Consider the following 18,275-nt stretch of genomic DNA (forward strand, 5'->3'; position numbering starts at 1 on the left):
CTTGCTGAAGCAGAGCCAGCATGGCTTCTGCAAGGGAAAGTCCTGTCTCAGTAACCTATTAGAATTCTTTGAGAGTGTCAACAAGCATATAGATAGAGGTGATCCAGTGGACATAGTGTACTTAGACTTTCAAAAAGCGTTTGACAAGGTACCTCACCAAAGGCTTCTGAGGAAGCTTAGCAGTCATGGAATAAGAGGAGGTCCTCTTGTGGATAAGGAATTGGTTAAGAAGCAGAAAGCAGAGAGTAGGAATAAACGGACAGTTCTCCCAATGGAGGGCTGTAGAAAGTGGAGTCCCTCAAGGATCGGTATTGGGACCTGTACTTTTCAACTTGTTCATTAATGACCTAGAATTAGGAGTGAGCAGTGAAGTGGCCAAGTTTGCTGACGACACTAAATTGTTCAGGGTTGTTAAAACAAAAAGGGATTGCGAAGAGCTCCAAAAAGACCTCTCCAAACTGAGTGAATGGGCGGAAAAATGGCAAATGCAATTCAATATAAACAAGTGTAAAATTATGCATATTGGAGCAAAAAATCTTAATTTCACATATACGCTCATGGGGTCTGAACTGGTGGTGACCGACCAGGAGAGAGACCTCGGGGTTGTAGTGGACAGCACGATGAAAATGTCGACCCAGTGTGCGGCAGCTGTGAAAAAGGCAAATTCCATGCTAGCGATAATTAGGAAAGGTATTGAAAATAAAACAGCCGATATCATCATGCCGTTGTATAAATCTATGGTGCGGCTGCATTTGGAATACTGTGTACAGTTCTGGTCGCCTCATCTCAAAAAGGATATTATAGAGTTGGAAAAGGTTCAGAAGAGGGCAACCAGAATGATCAAGGGGATGGAGCGACTCCCTTATGAGGAAAGGTTGCAGCATTTGGGGCTTTTTAGTTTAGAGAAAAGGCGGGTCAGAGGAGACATGATAGAAGTGTATAAAATTATGCATGGCATTGAGAAAGTGGATAGAGAAAAGTTCTTCTCCCTCTCTCATAATACTAGAACTCGTGGACATTCAAAGAAGCTGAATGTTGGAAGATTCAGGACAGACAAAAGGAAGTACTTCTTTACTCAGCGCATAGTTAAACTATGGAATTTGCTCCCACAAGATGCAGTAATGGCCACCAGCTTGGATGGCTTTAAAAGAAGATTAGACAAATTCATGGAGGACAGGGCTATCAATGGCTACTAGCCGTGATGGCTGTGCTCTGCCACCCTAGTCAGAGGCAGCACGCTTCTGAAAACCAGTTGCCGGAAGCCTCAGGAGGGGAGAGTGTTCTTGCACTCGGGTCCTGCTTGCGGGCTTCCCCCAGGCACCTGGTTGGCCACTGTGAGAACAGGATGCTGGACTAGATGGGCCACTGGCCTGATCCAGCAGGCTCTTCTTATGTTCTTATGTTCTTATGTTTAACCTTCGTTTTGGAAATGGCAGATGAAAAACCATAAACAAAAGATAAACTGAAGAAGAGCTTTGAGCAACTTAGAAGATATCAGAAAAAAATGGAAGCCCTTTTCTTTTACTGCTTTGCAGTCATAATGTTCCTTCCCACATTTATTATAAACAGCATTCAGTAGAATGCAAGCACTTAAGTTTAAGGAGTGTGACAACAATATTATTTATATGACACCATGGTCAAAACAAACAATTTGCACCAAACTATATTACGCCACTTAAAAAACAACAACCACAAGTTGACAATAACCATATTCTCTGAAGTCACATACTTCATGACAAATGTATCTTTTTCCTAATTAGATGGGTCCATGGCATTGATATTTGTGTGCAAATGCATAGCCTCTTTCGCTCTAGCAAATACAGCAGGATGTAAAACAATTGAATGTGAGGAATGCTGCATGGGAACACATTCAGAATAAACAAATAATCTGATTAAGTTACAAAGGATAGCTACTGCTGGGATGTAAATTACTTAACACACATACCAAACCTAACTATAGAAGTCAAATCTGTATTTATGGAGATTATGCAAAAAGCTTCTTAGAGGTAGGGTTTTAAAAAATCCCTAATGGAATTGTATAACCTTTTAAAAAAAACCAAATATTTTACTATAAATTGCCAGAATTGTACTGCCAGCTCTGATCAATACCAAATCCAGATGAAATGTTAGTCAGATTGATTTCCAAACATCTTTTTTATGTGTTGGCAAACAGAAATCTATCTATACTAATCATTGTTATAGAAATCAAAGCATGATTTAATAATTTCCAACAGTATCAATATTTGTTTCTCCACTTGGAAACCTGTCAGTACTTTTTATATGGGGGTAAAAATTTTGTAACTCATGTCAAGTAGTCAGAATTCCAATACAACATCCTTGGATTGAATTGTTTTATGCATGACCCCTTAAGGAGTTTTCCTTATCAAACAGAGTAATGGAGTGATATTATTATATGCCTGTCTCTATCAGGTAGATCTATCTGATACAGCATGATAAACAAGAAAGCATTTCAACAAAAAAGCCAAGCAAATAATACAGGTATATAAATATATACACTCACAGACTTTGAAAATGGCTTACAATTCACAAAGAAATAAGGATTAGGAATAAATAAATTAAAAATATGGTTGTACATATATTTAAACACATATTTTCCATAAACATTCTCAGGGAAGACCCATTTCCTAGCAGTTACCTTCTGCAGGCACATGTCATTATCTCTTTTCCATACTGTTCACATGGCATGTTTATATTACAATTTGGCTTGGCTTTTTGTTTGTTGGTTGGTTTGTTTCCTTCGGCTCTACCTGGTTTGGTTTGGTTACAGAGGTAGGGTGTAAATAGGAGTTGATGAAAACTGAAAGCCTGTTTTCTTCCCCTGCAGAACATCCTGATTTGAACAAAATGGAAAGTGTGAAGCAGCCCTATCTTGTCTTTGGGCAGCCTTTTCCATTCGAACATTTCCAGCTGCCAAGATGGTCCCCTTTGCCCATTCAGAGAACAAGAGGTGCCTACACAAGAAGGTGGTGAACAATTTTATCATGGCACTGGGTTTGTAAATACTTCTTTCCACTCCCTTTGCATGCTACAGGTGTGAAGTTGATCCTGGGAGAGAGTGCACAGAGCTAGTGCTTGAAGCTCGAGGTGGGCGTGATGCCAGTTGCTGTCCGCCTGCGCCTACATCGTCCTCATTAGATTCCTCCTTGTGGGCAGCAGTTTGAGCTGGACACTCAAAATGCACACAATGAAACACCTGAAAAACAAGATAATAAAAACCAGTAACATGGGAGTACATTGTGGCGTAGGTAAAACTAAATATTTCAAATGCAGCATAGAGGAGGAGCTTGTAGTAAAGGACCAACAACTTAAGGCTGAAAACTTATGCATAATTTCATGTGAGCAAGTTCCCCTTTAAAAAGTGTTTTACAAAATAGTAGCATTATTAGTTTTTATAAGGGTATATCTCCAAAAGAAAATATCCAAAACGACAAAACAAAATATAACCATTATTCCCATTGGTACACTATGCAAAGCTGCTTGGCATGCACAATTTGTGACACGCCTGTCTGGGAGCGCAAAAACAGGAGAGCTGCCATATGCCTAGCAGGCCACAATATATGGCTGGTGGGCTGCATTCAGCATGGTGGACCATAGGATATGCAAGCCTGATCTAGGGGAAATGAGAAAGTATACAGAACAGGTAGTTTCCATTCTATCCAAGCCTTCAATTCAGGATTTTCATGAAAGAAAACTGGACTGCAATTAGCTTTATATTAACAAGAAGCAAAGTAATTCCAAGAGGATTTATTTATTTATTTATTTTGTATCCTACCCTTCCTCCCAGAAGGAGCCCAGGGTTGTAAGCAAAAACACTAAAAGCACTTTAAAACATCTTAAAAACAAAAGATTTTAAAAAATATTAAAACAAAACATATTTAAAAACATGAAAACAAAACATCTTAAAAGCATCTTTAAAAAACATATTTCAAAACAACTTAAAAGGCAATTGCAGCACAGACACAGACTGGGATAAAGTCTCTACTTAAAAGCCTTGTTGAAAGAGGAAGGTCTTCAACAGGCATCAAAACAGAGATGGTAATTGATAACAGAGATGGTGCCTATCTAATATTTAAGGGTAGGGAATTCCAAAGTATTGCTACCACAACACTAAAGGTCTGCTGCCTATATTGTGTGGAATGGATGTCTTGATAGGATGGTATCTGCAGGAGGCCCTCACCTGCAGAGCGCAGTGATCGACTTGGTATATAAGTGAAGTATATCAATAGAAAGATCTATTAGACTTCACAAAGTATTAAGAAGAGTAGGCTGAAATATAACTAGAAGAGAACAACTAGGGTTGTATACCCCCCCAATCCATTCTGGGGCCTGATCTGGAGCCTTGGATCACCCCAATCCAACTGCTGCAGAGGAACATGGGAAGTTGCCTTATACTGACTCTGACCATTGGTCCATCTAGCACAGCATTGTCTACACTGATTGGCAGCAGTTCTCCAAGGTTTCAGGCTCTCCCAGTCCTACCTGGAGATGCTGGGGAATGAACTTAAGACTTTCTGCATGCAAAGCAGATGCTCTACCACTGAGCTATGGTCCTTCCCCAGAGGACCAGGAGGTAGCCGAGTCACGACACAGTGTCTCCTTCACCCTGCTGCATGACTCCCTCCGCACTGAAAGCCCCCGATTGCTGTGGATGGGTCCAATCTGGGGAAATCCAGAGCAATCTCAACCCACTCTGGCTGAAGTCTGGATTGGCCTGAATTGGGTTGATCCGGTTTGTAATCCAGGCTTTGGCCAGATACGTTGCACAGCCCTAGTGAGAACACACCTTTCATGTTAATCCATAATGAAAGAAAATAGCTATGTGCACCTATACAACAGTTTTGCAATGGCCTATGACATAATTATGGTGTGATTTAATATTCTTTACAAAACCAATTACAGACCAGTCCAGCTTTAATTAGTCAATAAAATTACAACAAAGACTGCTGGAGAATGTATAGACAAGAGAGCATCTTGGGACTGTCCTGAAATAAAACCACTTTGGGCAAAAATAATTAAGTCCCAGCCTTAGATTTCTGCACTTATGTCCAAACACCACTACCATCCCCTCACCTGCTCTGGATAAGAGCGCTTTTTAAAAATAAATAACACAGAGATAGAAGGCAGGAAGAAGGTGCCTCATGTGGAATAAGCTGCTGAAGAAATTGCTTCACATAGCTTCATAGAGAGCCCATCCCTGAAGAATCAAAAGTGTGGGTTCATAATGACTCTCAACCTCACCTCTGCATGTTGTTTCATGATCGGGGAGATCCTGCATTTAAAGCAAGAGTGGGGAACCTCCGGCTCATGGGTCAAATGTAGCTCAGCCCCATTTGGCCCACAAGGCCATTTTCCCCAAGCCACACCCACCTGACCCACACCTGACATGTGATGTAAGGTGTGGGGCAGATAAAGACAAGACTGCAGAGAGCAGGACTGAACTACCATACATCAGCTGATGTGTAAGAAATTCAATCCTGCTTGGGCATTATCTCCCCCCCACCAACTTTGACAGGTGGGTGAGACAACCCACCTGTTAATCACCTGACATCTTTATGATGTCAGATGACTGAACCAGGTTTCAGAGTTGGCCTGTGGGGGTGTGGAAAATAAAGATCTGGCTTGCCATCCCAAAAAGATTCCCACACAATTTAAAGGAAGTGCTCCTTTCTAAAATGTGATGAGTGGGGGCTAGGAGGAAGCACATACTCCTGATCATAGATCACATACAGTTGAGGAGGCAGATGTACTGTCCAACATGGCCCCAAAGATTGTAGCTTGGTTTTTAAAAAAAGGATGCTGTTTTTGCTTATTCTTCAAACAATTTTAATTTTATAATATGTAAAACTGAAGCAAATGTAAAATACTAATATGAATAATTCAGATTATCCTGCTTTACAACATTCTTCTGTAAAAATAATAATATAAAAATGACTGTGTTGATTTGATAGCTACTGCCAATTAACTTTACTGAGTGACATTGGCAATGAATAAATAATATCTGAGCAGGTTTTTTTTAAAACAGTCCTTTTGCCTTGACCGCTATTTTTTCTTTATATGTATCTGCTTCCTTACATCTTTTTCAATGTTTTCTTAAGCCTTCTTTCATACTGACTGGAAACATTTACAACGTCACTTTGCTTTTTCCTATTGTCTCTCTGGAAGTGAGAAGGCTGAAAACAAGTTACTGACATACCATTGATTTATAAAATAATATTAGAATATTCTCTCCTCTACCTTCTTTACTGCAGCCTAGAATCCTATTAGGCTTTTAAAGAGTCACAGTACACTGAGCAGACATCTTCACTGAGCTGTCTACTCTAGCCCCTGGAGAGGTATGAATTCAGTCCCAACAGTACATGTGAAGTCAACACAGCTTTGGTCACTATGTCGTTTCACATTTTTATATATATTGTGGCAAGCGTGCTCTTTTGATATGCAAAGTGATTGGTAAGCTTCTAAGTTGCTTATTCAAGTGCCCCTTGATGGCTAGGGGCCACCCAGAAATATTTGTTCTGGTATTATACAGCCACAAGAGTGGCTGTATACTATATCCAGCATGGATTTTTCACATTCTGACATGTTAAATTGAAAACAACCCCCATGCCATTCTGCTGCTTCCCATAAGCTCTTCAAAACAAAATCTTACAAAATTCATAGTCCTAAACTCAGAAACGCTTGCTTAACACCCCTCTACGTTTTCATGCTGATACACAAAATACTCAGAGAGAATTGAGAGTACAAAGTGTAAAACAAGAGGGAAAAAATCCAGACCCCTGTTGGACTTTTTTTTGTCAGTGGTCCCATAATTTGTTGAAATTATTCAGCCATGTTAACAGAATACCTGCAATCCTATTACTGACCTTACTCCATTCATCTTCTGCAGCTTAAAAGTTAAAATGCATGGCTGATTTTTAACTAATTTAAGAAATTTAACATTGGAGTCTATGATAGTGCAGGCATGCCCAGGAAGAACTGTTAGTGTTCTAAAAGCCAGACTAATAGCTGTTTGGTTTGGCTAAGCAGGTGGCCACACCCACACCAGACATTTATTCCACTTTAAACAGTCATGGCTTCCCCAAAACTATCCTGGGAAGTGTTGTTTGTGAAAGGTGCTGAGAGTTGTTAGGAGACACCCTATTTCCCTCACAGAGCTACAGTCACCAGAAGTGACTGTTAAACCACACTGGAGCTCTGTCAGGGGAATAGAAGTCTCCTAACAACTCTCAGCACCCTTCACCAACTACACTTCCCAGAATTCTTTGGGCGAAGCCATGACTGTTTAAAGTGGAATAAAGATCTGGTGTGGATGTGGCCAGGGACTGCTTTGGTTTAAATTTGGGTGAGACACTACACGTGTCTGCTGTAGAATAAAAAGGTGGGGAAACCACAAAAAATGATACCGTTAACAATGTTTTCCTTTTGGAAAGGGGCTTTCCCTCTGCCCAGTGCCCACCCACCCAATCTCACCATATGCTCAGAGGCACATGTTACCAAATTCTTCCAAGCTATACAGGAAGTGGATTGGACTGTGAAAGACCAACCCAAATTGGGTTTGCATTTTGACAAATTTGTAGGGCAGTACAATATCTCAGAGAAGAGGTCAGGTCTTCTGTTCTTCTGGTGCATTCACTATAGCTGCCCAGTTTCCCTGCTTTTTAAAGTTTGATAGAAAGATCTATTGGCTCTAGGTATGTTCTTAAACCACAAGGATTTTGCTTATTAGTGAATACCTATCTGACTTGGGACTGAAGGAAACAGTTTTGTAGTTTGAATTTAGGAAGAAAGAGGGTGAGGGCCAAATGTTTGGGACTGTGTAGCTGCTAGGTTTTTAAAAATAAAAATTAAATAGCTGGCATGGGAGGGCACTTGACCAGTACCGTGTTGCATGGGGAGGGGGCTTTCCCCCCACTGCAGAGAGCAAGTGTGGAGGATGTCCAATTTCAAATGGGATCGTGGCAGGGACAAAAGATTAAAATCCCCTTCCCATCATACCAGTTATTGAAGTTTAAAAAACAAAACAGAAAGGCTATGGAGCACCAAAACTGTGTGAAAAACATCATATCTATAGCTTGGTGTCAAGAAGCAGGCCTGTGTACTGCTTCAGTGTTTCACATTCAACTTGAATGTTTGCAAATAGTATTACAAAAACATTGCAGGTATCCAGTGCCCTTTCCTCACAAGGAGAAAGACCCTAAGACCCTATGAAAAGCTGCTCTCTGGAACTTAACATTGGGTGGGGAAGGAATGAATGTGAAACACTGTAATTCATTTACCATTGCAATGGTCAGTATTTCTAACTGGCAAAGCAAAATCTGAGAAAAGCAAGGGGAAAAAGGGGGGGAATAATTTTCTCTCTCTCTTGCTGCCAAAATCCTCAGAGAAGCTTCTCTTGTTTGCTTTTTGAATGATTCTCAACTACTCCTTCACTACTTTCTTGGAGAAATATATATTTATATGATAGCTTTTCTTTCAATTACCAGGGTGATTTCTACATTTGCACATGTGCTGCTTTGATTAAAGACAGTTCTCAAAATACTGCAATTATTTGTATTTTTTCCTCAAAGCAACAGCTGTTGCCATTTTTTCAGCTGCCATGACCAGCAACACAATTTGAAAAACAAAATCTTGAATTTTGTTACTTGATCAATTAACCAGAATGCATTACTTTCATGGGAAGGCAGTATGATTAATGAGTAGACCCCCAATATCAGGAGTCAAATCTGAGTGGCGATGTGATGTCACAGCATCATTACGCTCACTATTATTATTTGTCCCAAACAGAATCTTTTACAAAATGCCTTCCAAAGTGCTTAAACTATATATTATGTGCGCAATAAAATATTAAAACTAGGTTAAACATTTAAGTCATAAATTTCTTTCAAAACTCTAGAAAAAGCCAGCTTAAACCACACAATATCCCATCACAACACTATTTATTTCAGAACTAGACCACAATGCTACTTCTATAGCCCAGGCCACTAAAGGTAATGTAAAATGATACGCCCTTTAAAAAAATATTGAGGGATGAGGCTTGTTTGATCTTACTTGGATCAAATTCCAAAGCTGTGGGGTCATTGCCCAAAAGTCCTCATCCGTGTACATAACTACCCTGTTTGTATGTTTGTCTGTCTGTTGGTTGGACTTAGACAGCTTTTTTGGGGGGGAGGGGGAAAGAAGTCTCTTTCTCTTTCAACCACAGCTTATGGGAATAATATTGCCTTACCCTCTTGTTTTAAGGATTATGTAATGCATTTGAAATGCCTTGAACACTCTAAAGTGCAATATGAATGCTGTATATTATTTTAAAAACAATAAACATTCTCACTTTCTTACCACGTAACACACATTGCATAGTATGTAGTCTTGAACCTAAAACAAAAGTTCTAGAACAGTGGTTCACAAACTTTTCCCCCCTACAGACCACTTGAAAATTGCCGAGGGTCCTGGTGGACCACGTAATGATTTTTTTCTACTTGTTGTAGCAATGGTAGCGCAATATATTAAGATGCTGTATGATTTTTTATCGTATTTTTATTGCTTCTTTTATTTCTTATTTTGTATTTTATTGTATTACAATTCTGAATTCCATAGAACTCAATAGAATTCAAATTGTAAGTGTTCTTCACAGACACAGTCAGTCCACTTGAATGAAGCTCATGGTCTACAGACCACAGTTTTGGAACCCCTGCTCCAGTGAGTTACAATATTTGGTAGAACACATAGGCAGAACATTTCAGTTGCAACAGACGTCTAGAGAAAATGTTTTAGGGAAATAAACCTAAAAAGCATATATGCTGACTGATTTCTAAGCTAGCATTTCTCTCTGTCAGGGGTTCTCAAATTTTCAACGCCCCACTAGAGATGGTTGAAAATTACTGAGGTCCACAAGTCACAAAATGATGGAGCAGGGATGTAGCCAGCCACAAAATGGTGGCACACAGAAGCAGAGTTTGGCATAATCAACTGACAATTAATGGCATCACTTTCTACTGATATCTAATCCATGTTTGGAAACTGCTGAATTCTTTGCCACAGTGCTTCCTGTGGCAAGGAGTTCCATAGCTCAGCTTTTTTCAGCTAAATACAGATGTTTGCTCTGGAGGTATTATGACTCTCCCTCCCCGTTTTAGGCAGAATTTGCTGATCCAGAGGCTCTAAGTGGAGAAAGCTTTTTCTTTTATATTTCCCTTCCCACTCCCACATCCTTGCAAAGTATTTTTACCCATCTCCTGTAATTTCTTCTCCCATTCTCCTGTCACACTCAACACATACCTTAATCCTCCTTTCAAAAAACAAAAAACTTGCAAGTTTCTTCTGTATCTGCTCCCGTCCCTTTTACATTAATTTCTTCCTACTATAACAGTTTTCCTCTCTTGTCCCCTTCCTTTTTAACTCCAAGTTTGTATGTGTATGTATGGTATCAGTCCAGCTCAAAGGCTTATACAGCTAGGGGGTGGAGGAGGCAAGTGGAGAGGCACTGGACAGGCTGTGGTACTGAGAGGCCCACTGTTTGAAAAACTCTGCTGTATGTAACTTGAGAAGAAACCCTGTAGGAATGAATGGGGAAAAAGATGGAATAAGTACAGGTTGAAAATAAGAATAACAGCACAAAATTAATTGAGGGAATACACAAGAATATACAAGAGTTAATAATTTTCCAAGAACAGAGTATCTGAATAAGAAAATCAGAACACATTTGTTGCAAGATCAGGGTAGTAAGAGAACATGCTATACAGCCTGACTGAGGACACCAGGTGGAACTACAAAAAGAACAAGACCAAGTAAACATTTTCAAATATGCATAATGATACAGGGATTTATTTTGGGTGCAGGATGGAGATGGCTGTACAGACCTTCTCCAAAGAGAATCTCTTCCCTATCTATTTCCATGGAAAGAAACATTTCATGCTTGTATTCTTTTGCTTGAGCAGTCCAAGAATCTCCACCGAAGGAACTATGTCTGCGTAACCTTATGTCTGGATCTGGGGACCGATGGCAAAAAAGCATATTGAATGTTATGGTATTACTGGACGAAGCCTGCAGCTACTGAAGAAAACAGGATGTATTGCTTTTTGTGGGTGATTAACATATATTTTGGTTGAAGCAGAGCAGAACAAGATGGCTTTTAGCTTAATTAGAGGATGCAAGTAAATGTAGCCTCCAGCAACAAGCAAAACAAGAATGGAACAACACCAATCTCAACTCTGTGCTAAACAGAACCCAAGAGGAAATGTACAGGTGAGATGCCATCGCCAAGTGTGGCATAGGTTAGAGAGGGATAAAGCACAGCTGGTGAAGAAAAGGAACATTTCATAAGTAGCTTAAAATGGTGAAAATGGTTCTAAAAACATTTAAGGCTACCACAGAAGGTAGAATTAGCTTGAAGAGGTAGCATGAGGGGATTTTCAGGAGCACCATGAAATATGGCTAAAAACAATGCATTCTTTATTTCACCATTCACAAAGAAAGATGAGAGACAGATGGTAGAAGTATGCATTCTTTCCCCAAAGGAGGCTGATAAAATGCTGAAGGAAATAAAAACCATGCTGAGCAGGTGATCAAGAAATCAAAACATCCAAAGACCAACAAAACTTCACAGTCACAATGGATAAAGAGCTGAAAATGCCAGAGGAATGGGAAATAATTAATATTCCACAAATATTGTCAAACCTTTTGAAAAGCAGGAAGGCAACACAGAGAAGCACAGTTAAGACCTATAATTAAAAAGGATCCAGGATTTGCTTTTTTTAAAAAAAAAACTTTGAGACACCTTATTCAAAATGACAGGTGGCCTAGGCTACTATTAGACAGAAAGGAAAATATGAAGAAACAGAACCTTGTTAATGGCTAGCAATTAGCACTTCTTCAATTATGATTGACACTACAAAGAAAATCCACACAAACTGCAGGGCTACTATATGACATCCATAGGACGCAAAGCACAAAGGAAAGAACCAGACCAACCCTATTCCTTGTCCCCTGTCTACCATATGTATTCTTGCAATTCTGAAATCCCCCTATCAAGATTTTTCAAGGTCTCACTCAACTCCTTTATACTTAAGAATAACTGACTAATTCTAAGATTGTTGTAGAGTAAGTGCACTTTATCAATCAACTTATTTTGGCACTTGCCATAATCATTAAAATGATATGCAAATTAGGCTAATATAGAGCAATGAAATTTGCTGTGGATATTTGGGTCAGGATTTATTCCAGATGCAGTCCTCAGTATTGGTTTATTATTATAAATGTGGAATTGTTTGTGCTCAGGAAAGTTTATAGTTTATTAGGGCAGCCAAGCAATGCATGCACAGTGGGGGGGAGGGGGAAGGCAGCCCTGTCCCAAAGAAGTGTTGCTATAAATGCAATTCAGCTGAGACCGGCTTTGGGGTGGGGGGTTCAGGCTCACCCCAGTGGAAGAATATTTATGAACTCTGTATGTGTTACAGGATGGGTGGGTGACCCAATGCAGTTTGAGTCTGCTTCTAGAGAACTAAAAAATGGTGAGCAAACAGTTAATGGCAGAATTGAATACAGGCTTGTCGTTTTTGAAGATTTATGAGCCACATAACACTCTTAGCAACAAGGTATCCCCCTTAACAACCAAAACTGGTATGGGAGGGGAAGAAGTTTGGCTGTGTGAAAGAGGAGAACCAAAAGAGATGTTTGGATTTCCTGCTGTTACCGAGATCCCTGTGGGGGTATGTGAGAAGATTTCAAACTGTGAATTTGGGACTGTGTTGCCCTATGAAGCGGCAGAAGTATGTGTTTCTGAGACCAGCTTCTCAGGGGCAAGTCAAGAATGTTTTGATCCGGCTATACAAGAGCTGGTAAGAAAAACTAAGTTTATAATGTTGGGTGAGTTTGATGCTGCAAATGTTAAGTTTGAGACTCAGCAAAGTATTTCTGGTGTCTATGTGGAAAAGCTGCTTCAGCCACGAGGCGAAGTGAGGGAAGCCCAGCCCCTCCTTAATGGACGGGCTGGTGATATGCCTGTGTCAGAGACTGCAGCTCAGCCAGACTCTGCTTTGTTTGAAAAGTCAGCATTTGAACAGAGTTTGTCTTATTTATTTATTTTTATTTATTATTTGATTTATATCCTGCCCTTCCTCCCAGCAGGAGCCCAGGGTGGCAAACAAAAGCGCTAAAACCACATCAAAACATCATAAAAACAGACTTTAAAATACATTAAGACAAAACAACTTTAAAAACATTTTTTTAAAAAAAAGCTTTAAAAATAGTTTAAAAAGGGTTAAAAAACATATTGTTTAAAATAATAAAAGCAATTCCAACACAGACACAGACTGGGGTCTTGTGAGAGTGTACCATTGGTGACTTAGTGGGCCAAGGTCTTAAAAGTTTTTGGTTCCAGACAAGGGAGGGGAAGGAAGTCTGAATACCCTGGGAAAGACTGTATTGGACTGTGACACCCAGAGTCAGAGCTTAGAAGAAGTGGATTGCTCTGATCTTATGCCACAACGAGAAAGGCTTGTGCCTAGTGCCTACCTGTTCAAGACCTGAGTGGCAGTGTGGCCAAGTGTTCTGTTGTACAGACTATGGGCAAGACTGTTTTTTCTAGCCCAAGGCAACGGTTACCTGTGGTTCAACTCCTTGACTGCATTAGGAGTTAGAATTTGGCCCTTGTGTCAACTGAACGTGTCACTGCTTTATCAAGATAGGCTTCTACTGAGAGATTTTGGCAGAATTCATTGAAGTCTGTTCCTGATGTGAATTCAGGACTGTATTTCTTTCAATCTAATGTATGTAACAGACCTTGTGTTCCTCAGAAATTGAACCATGACTGTAATGCAATTGTGAATGTGTTATCCAATGCTGATGTCACCTGTAAGTCTGATTGTAAACTTGTCATTCCTAAGGTTAATTTCATTGGAGGAGGTGGGAACATTAAACCTCCAGACAAAAAGGTTTCTGTACAAATTTTGAATGTTGCTGTTCCTGATATTTTGTAAGCCAGTGCTTTAGAAGCAGGGTTGAAAGTTGTTTTTCCATCAAGGAACCTGAGCAAAGTGCATTTTGTTGTTCATCTAAAGGAAAAGATAGTGTTTAAGAGAACCTGGCTCTTGTTAAGGGAATGAGACCTCTTTTAGTGATCAGAAGGTGCACAAAACATTCTTTTTTAAGTTGGCTGTTCAGGAGAAATGATTCCAATTGTAACTTGTCTGGAATCTTATTTTACTTGACTTTGTTTCTGTTTCTGTTTACAGCAAAAGCCAGACAAACATTTTTGCCATTAGTTTGTGAGAATTGTTTGCTCTGGATATGTCTCCTAACTGAACTTTGCAGGAAACGCCAACCTAATCAAGTTCAGTGGTCTGAAAGGTGCCAACAGGCTTTTGATGCTTTGAAAGCCTTGTTAATTAACTACCTTGTTCTGAAAGCTCCTGATTTTTCTGCACCCTTTGTTGTCCAAATTGATTCTTCAGATTTTGGAATTGGAGCTGCCTTAGTGCAAGCTGACTCAGATGGAGATTTGCACCCTGTTGCTTATCTCAGTAAGAAACTTTTGCCCTGAGAGCGAAATTTGGCTACTATTGAGAAAGAGTGCCTTGCAATTTGGTGGGCCTTAAATCGATTACATCCCTATCTTTGGGGGCGACATTTTCAGTTGCAGACTGACCATTCACCATTGTGCTGTCTCTCTAAGATGAAAAACTCCAACCAGAAGTTGTTAAGGTGGAGTTTGGCTTTGCAGGATTTTGATTTTACTGTCACGCACATCAGAGGACAAGACAATGTTGTTGTTGCTGATAGCTCTCCAGATGACTGATTTTACGGCTCTGTTGACCTGCGCTGTGGATTTTTGGACCTGATTGTTTGATTGACCCAATTTTATTTTTTTACTTTTGATTCCTTTCTACTAAGCCTTTTAAAAACTTTTCTATGGGTATTTTATGGGTCCTTTTTTTGCTTTTAAGACTTTCTCTTTTGAAACAATGCTTTTTTAAGGCTTTAAGCTAAAGAAGTAGCCTGACATGCTTAGGAGATGCATACTAATATTTCCTTTTAGTAGCAAAGTGTTGTAAGGTTTTTCTCTTTGTTTTGTTTTATTGTTGGTTTATATTTCCACCTGTTTTGGCGAACGATGAAACAGAGGTGTTTGAACTTCTGATTTCATCTTCTTGAAGGGTGAACGTGTCAAGAATTCCTGGTTTGAAAGATTAAAAACTCAAATGGTTCTGAGGCAAGGAATTGTGGAGAGAAACATCCTGCCTGAAATTGGGCCTCTGAGAGGCCATGAGATTGCAGTTCTCATGGCTGAAGCTAGTTAATTAAGCTACAAGCAATTACACTTGCTTATCAGTTGAGACTGGTACGTCAAGGCCAGTTGCCCTGGGAAGGTTGGTGAGTGCGTAACCATTAGGCACGAAAGCTCCAGAATGTTTCATCATCAGAAAGCCCCCTGATAGGTTAATTAATTCCTGGCTGTTGCCCCCATAAGAATAGGATCTAGACCTTAGCCTTTGTCCTCAATGTTTGCTGGTGCTACCTGTGTTGGGGTTCCATATTCTAACTGCTAGCCAGGCTATACATCTCTGGGGAGATGTGGCACCATGAGGTGGTTTGCTGTTTACCTCTATTGTAAGTATAGATTAGGCTAGAGAGTTTTGTTATTTGTGACTTAACTCTCTGTATTATACCTGGCCCTCAGGGGTGTGCATTTTAAGGAATCATTTTACTGCTATATATTTGTGCACTTATATTTTTATTCCAATAAAGCTATGTCTTATTTACAAGTGTGTGTTCATTGCAGGGGAGATTTGGTTCTGAGTCTAGCACCTTGGTCAATTAGCCACAGACTACCGGATATTTAGCAATTTTGCCTAAAGCCTCCAAGACAAGGAGTGTACCCTTGGCTCTCATCTTCTGGAATCCTTGGCAGGACTATTTCTGGCACTTTGGGTTTCCCCTTGGCCCAGAGTAGGTGACCAGGTTTAAAGGGGTGGTGGCAGTCTACCTACCTTGCAGGGTTGTTATTGGTTTACTCAACCCTGGTAAGGGAGACACAGGTTGTGCCTGGCCAGGATCAATTGCCCTGGGTTTGGCAATTGAGTCCTGGTGAGAACAGGCAGCAGTTCATGCAGGTAAATCATTCACCTTTTAACCAGTTAGTTAACAGATGAACTGTAAATGCATATAACCAAAATGTCAGTTTGGGTGCCTTCTTGAGATATTTTTTGTTAAAAACAAAACCAAACATTTATAGTTTTATTCCCTTTTGCTATAACACAACAAAACTAAACTAGTTTGAGAAACAAAAAGTGTGCTCTGGTTTCACAGTCCTCACCAATTTACCATTACCAATTAGTCAATTAAAACTTTAGTTGATGAATCTACGGCTCATCTCTATGTACTACTTCTTAATTACTTCTTTGGTTGAGCTGCTGATCAAGATACATTGCAGCTAACTACCTTAATTCTGCCCACTTTGCCATGATTCACCAGGTCTACCTTAGAAAATCCTAGCATTGTGAAAAGGAGTCTAATAGATAAGTGAAAAAGGAAACATAGATGAAAGATCAAGCAAATGCTTCAAGGCCATTGGCTCACAAGTTGGCAAAAATTCAGAGTAACATATAAAATAAACAGAAATGGGCAAAGTAAAATGTGCCAAACAAAAGCAGATAGAATGGCACCTCCTGGGCAGTTTTACTTCAGATTACAGGAAGTAGACCACATATTTGGATACTCCCTCTTTGTAAAAAAGTTCTGTACACAGAAAGCGAGCATGTCAGGGATTTTTTTTTAAACTGGGCTTTCAGGATGATGAAGCATGGCAGGCTCAGAGAACTTACCAGAAGCAAACAAGGAAATAGCAGGATGGAAGATGTTTCCACATGCACCCCTAGAACTTTCTGAGATACCAGAGATGGTGTCAAAAACCACAGACTTCCAGGACAGCTGGGAATGAATCTGGTTGCTTGAATTAAGTGTGACAAATGTATCTTTATGTTAATCTTTAAATTTAAATCTTTTAACATCTTTATTTTAATAGCCTCTAGTTTCTTCCATATTAAATAAAGACGGAGTTGATTTCTGAGAGGTGGGCAACAGGTGACTCCTTGCTGTGCAGCCAATACTTTAACTCTAGCAGCTCTCACAGTGTGAAGAATGTGTTGTCCGAAGGCTCTGGACATAGGTGAGATGTGCAGATGCCCCACAACATTGGGGAAGAAGGGGAATGTATTAACACCAGAATGGCTGCATAGGCAGAGCTTACAGATAGCATGCTGTGGATACATAGGAGGTCACATATAGTGTGCTTTTGAGTAGCAACCACACTATGCCTGTTTCTGTTCGTAGCTGTATAACTGCCATGCTTCTTCTCACTTCAGGATTTAGGATGACTGAGGATCCAGTACCAAGCATAGTTGCAATCTGGAAAATATCTAGCATTTAAATCTGCAGTAGTGCCTTCTAATGAAAAACAGTGAGTACTTTAACTAAAGTAAATCAGAGCCTCTGATTGCAAGAATACAAGGTAGCCTCTAGACAAGTTCCGCACAAGTTAAGTCAAAGCATCTACCTGTGGACTGCCCATAGGCAGATGGTTGGCCACTGCTGGAGCAAACTACTGCACTAGATAGGCCTTTGGTCTGACTCAGCAGAACTCTTATGTTCATAAAGTACCTTTTCATTTCATGGGTCTGGTACTTGTTCAATGGCACCATGTCATGCAGCCGTGTCTTGAGAACCATGTTTATTTGTGATACATTTATATATATTAAGGAACTACATGAAAAATGTTACAAAGTATTCCATGGATATCATTACACTTTTGAAACACTGACAATCTCATCAAATCACTCAAAAGGCCATTAGGGCTTAATTTCACCACTATGGGGATTATGAGAACACTTTTCCTAGCAGCAGGCTATCTTATAATTGTCTACTGTGCATTTAGTTGCATATTCATTGAAGCATTTGATAATGATCACTGTTGGCAACAGGCTGTTGAACTCGAAATGGAACACTATTGTAGTTTACTGTGATGATTACCAGAATCCTAATTACTGAAAACTGTAAATACAGAGATACATTGTATCTAACCAAATAAGTATTTAGTGGGAAGGAAACAAAGAGAAAACATCCCAGAATAAGCATTTTGTGAAACATGTTTGGTACTGACTAAACTCTCAGCAGCAGTAACCACTAATTAGGTTCATAAGTTTATGCCTTCAAATCTGTGATTAGTTTATCCTTTAGCCCTGGAAATAGCATAGATACTGGTTGTG

The 18,275-nt window shown here is 39.8% G+C and overlaps 1 protein-coding gene across 3 annotated transcripts in view; it reads right to left on the minus strand.

Moving 5' to 3' along the window:
* Positions 1–1,116: 1,116 nt before the first annotated feature.
* BTBD9 (BTB domain containing 9) overlaps positions 1,117–18,275 on the minus strand; it is a 299,604-nt gene continuing 282,445 nt past the window's right edge. For all 3 annotated transcript variants that reach the window (XM_061624891.1, XM_061624893.1, XM_061624892.1), the window contains exon 11: positions 1,117–3,214. In XM_061624891.1, the coding sequence (XP_061480875.1) occupies positions 3,047–3,214 (168 nt within the window). In that variant the 3' untranslated portion in view covers positions 1,117–3,046. The remainder of the gene's footprint in view (positions 3,215–18,275) is intronic.

This window comes from Rhineura floridana, chromosome 4 (assembly GCF_030035675.1).
Source record: "Rhineura floridana isolate rRhiFlo1 chromosome 4, rRhiFlo1.hap2, whole genome shotgun sequence".
NCBI lineage: Eukaryota > Metazoa > Chordata > Lepidosauria > Squamata > Rhineuridae > Rhineura > Rhineura floridana.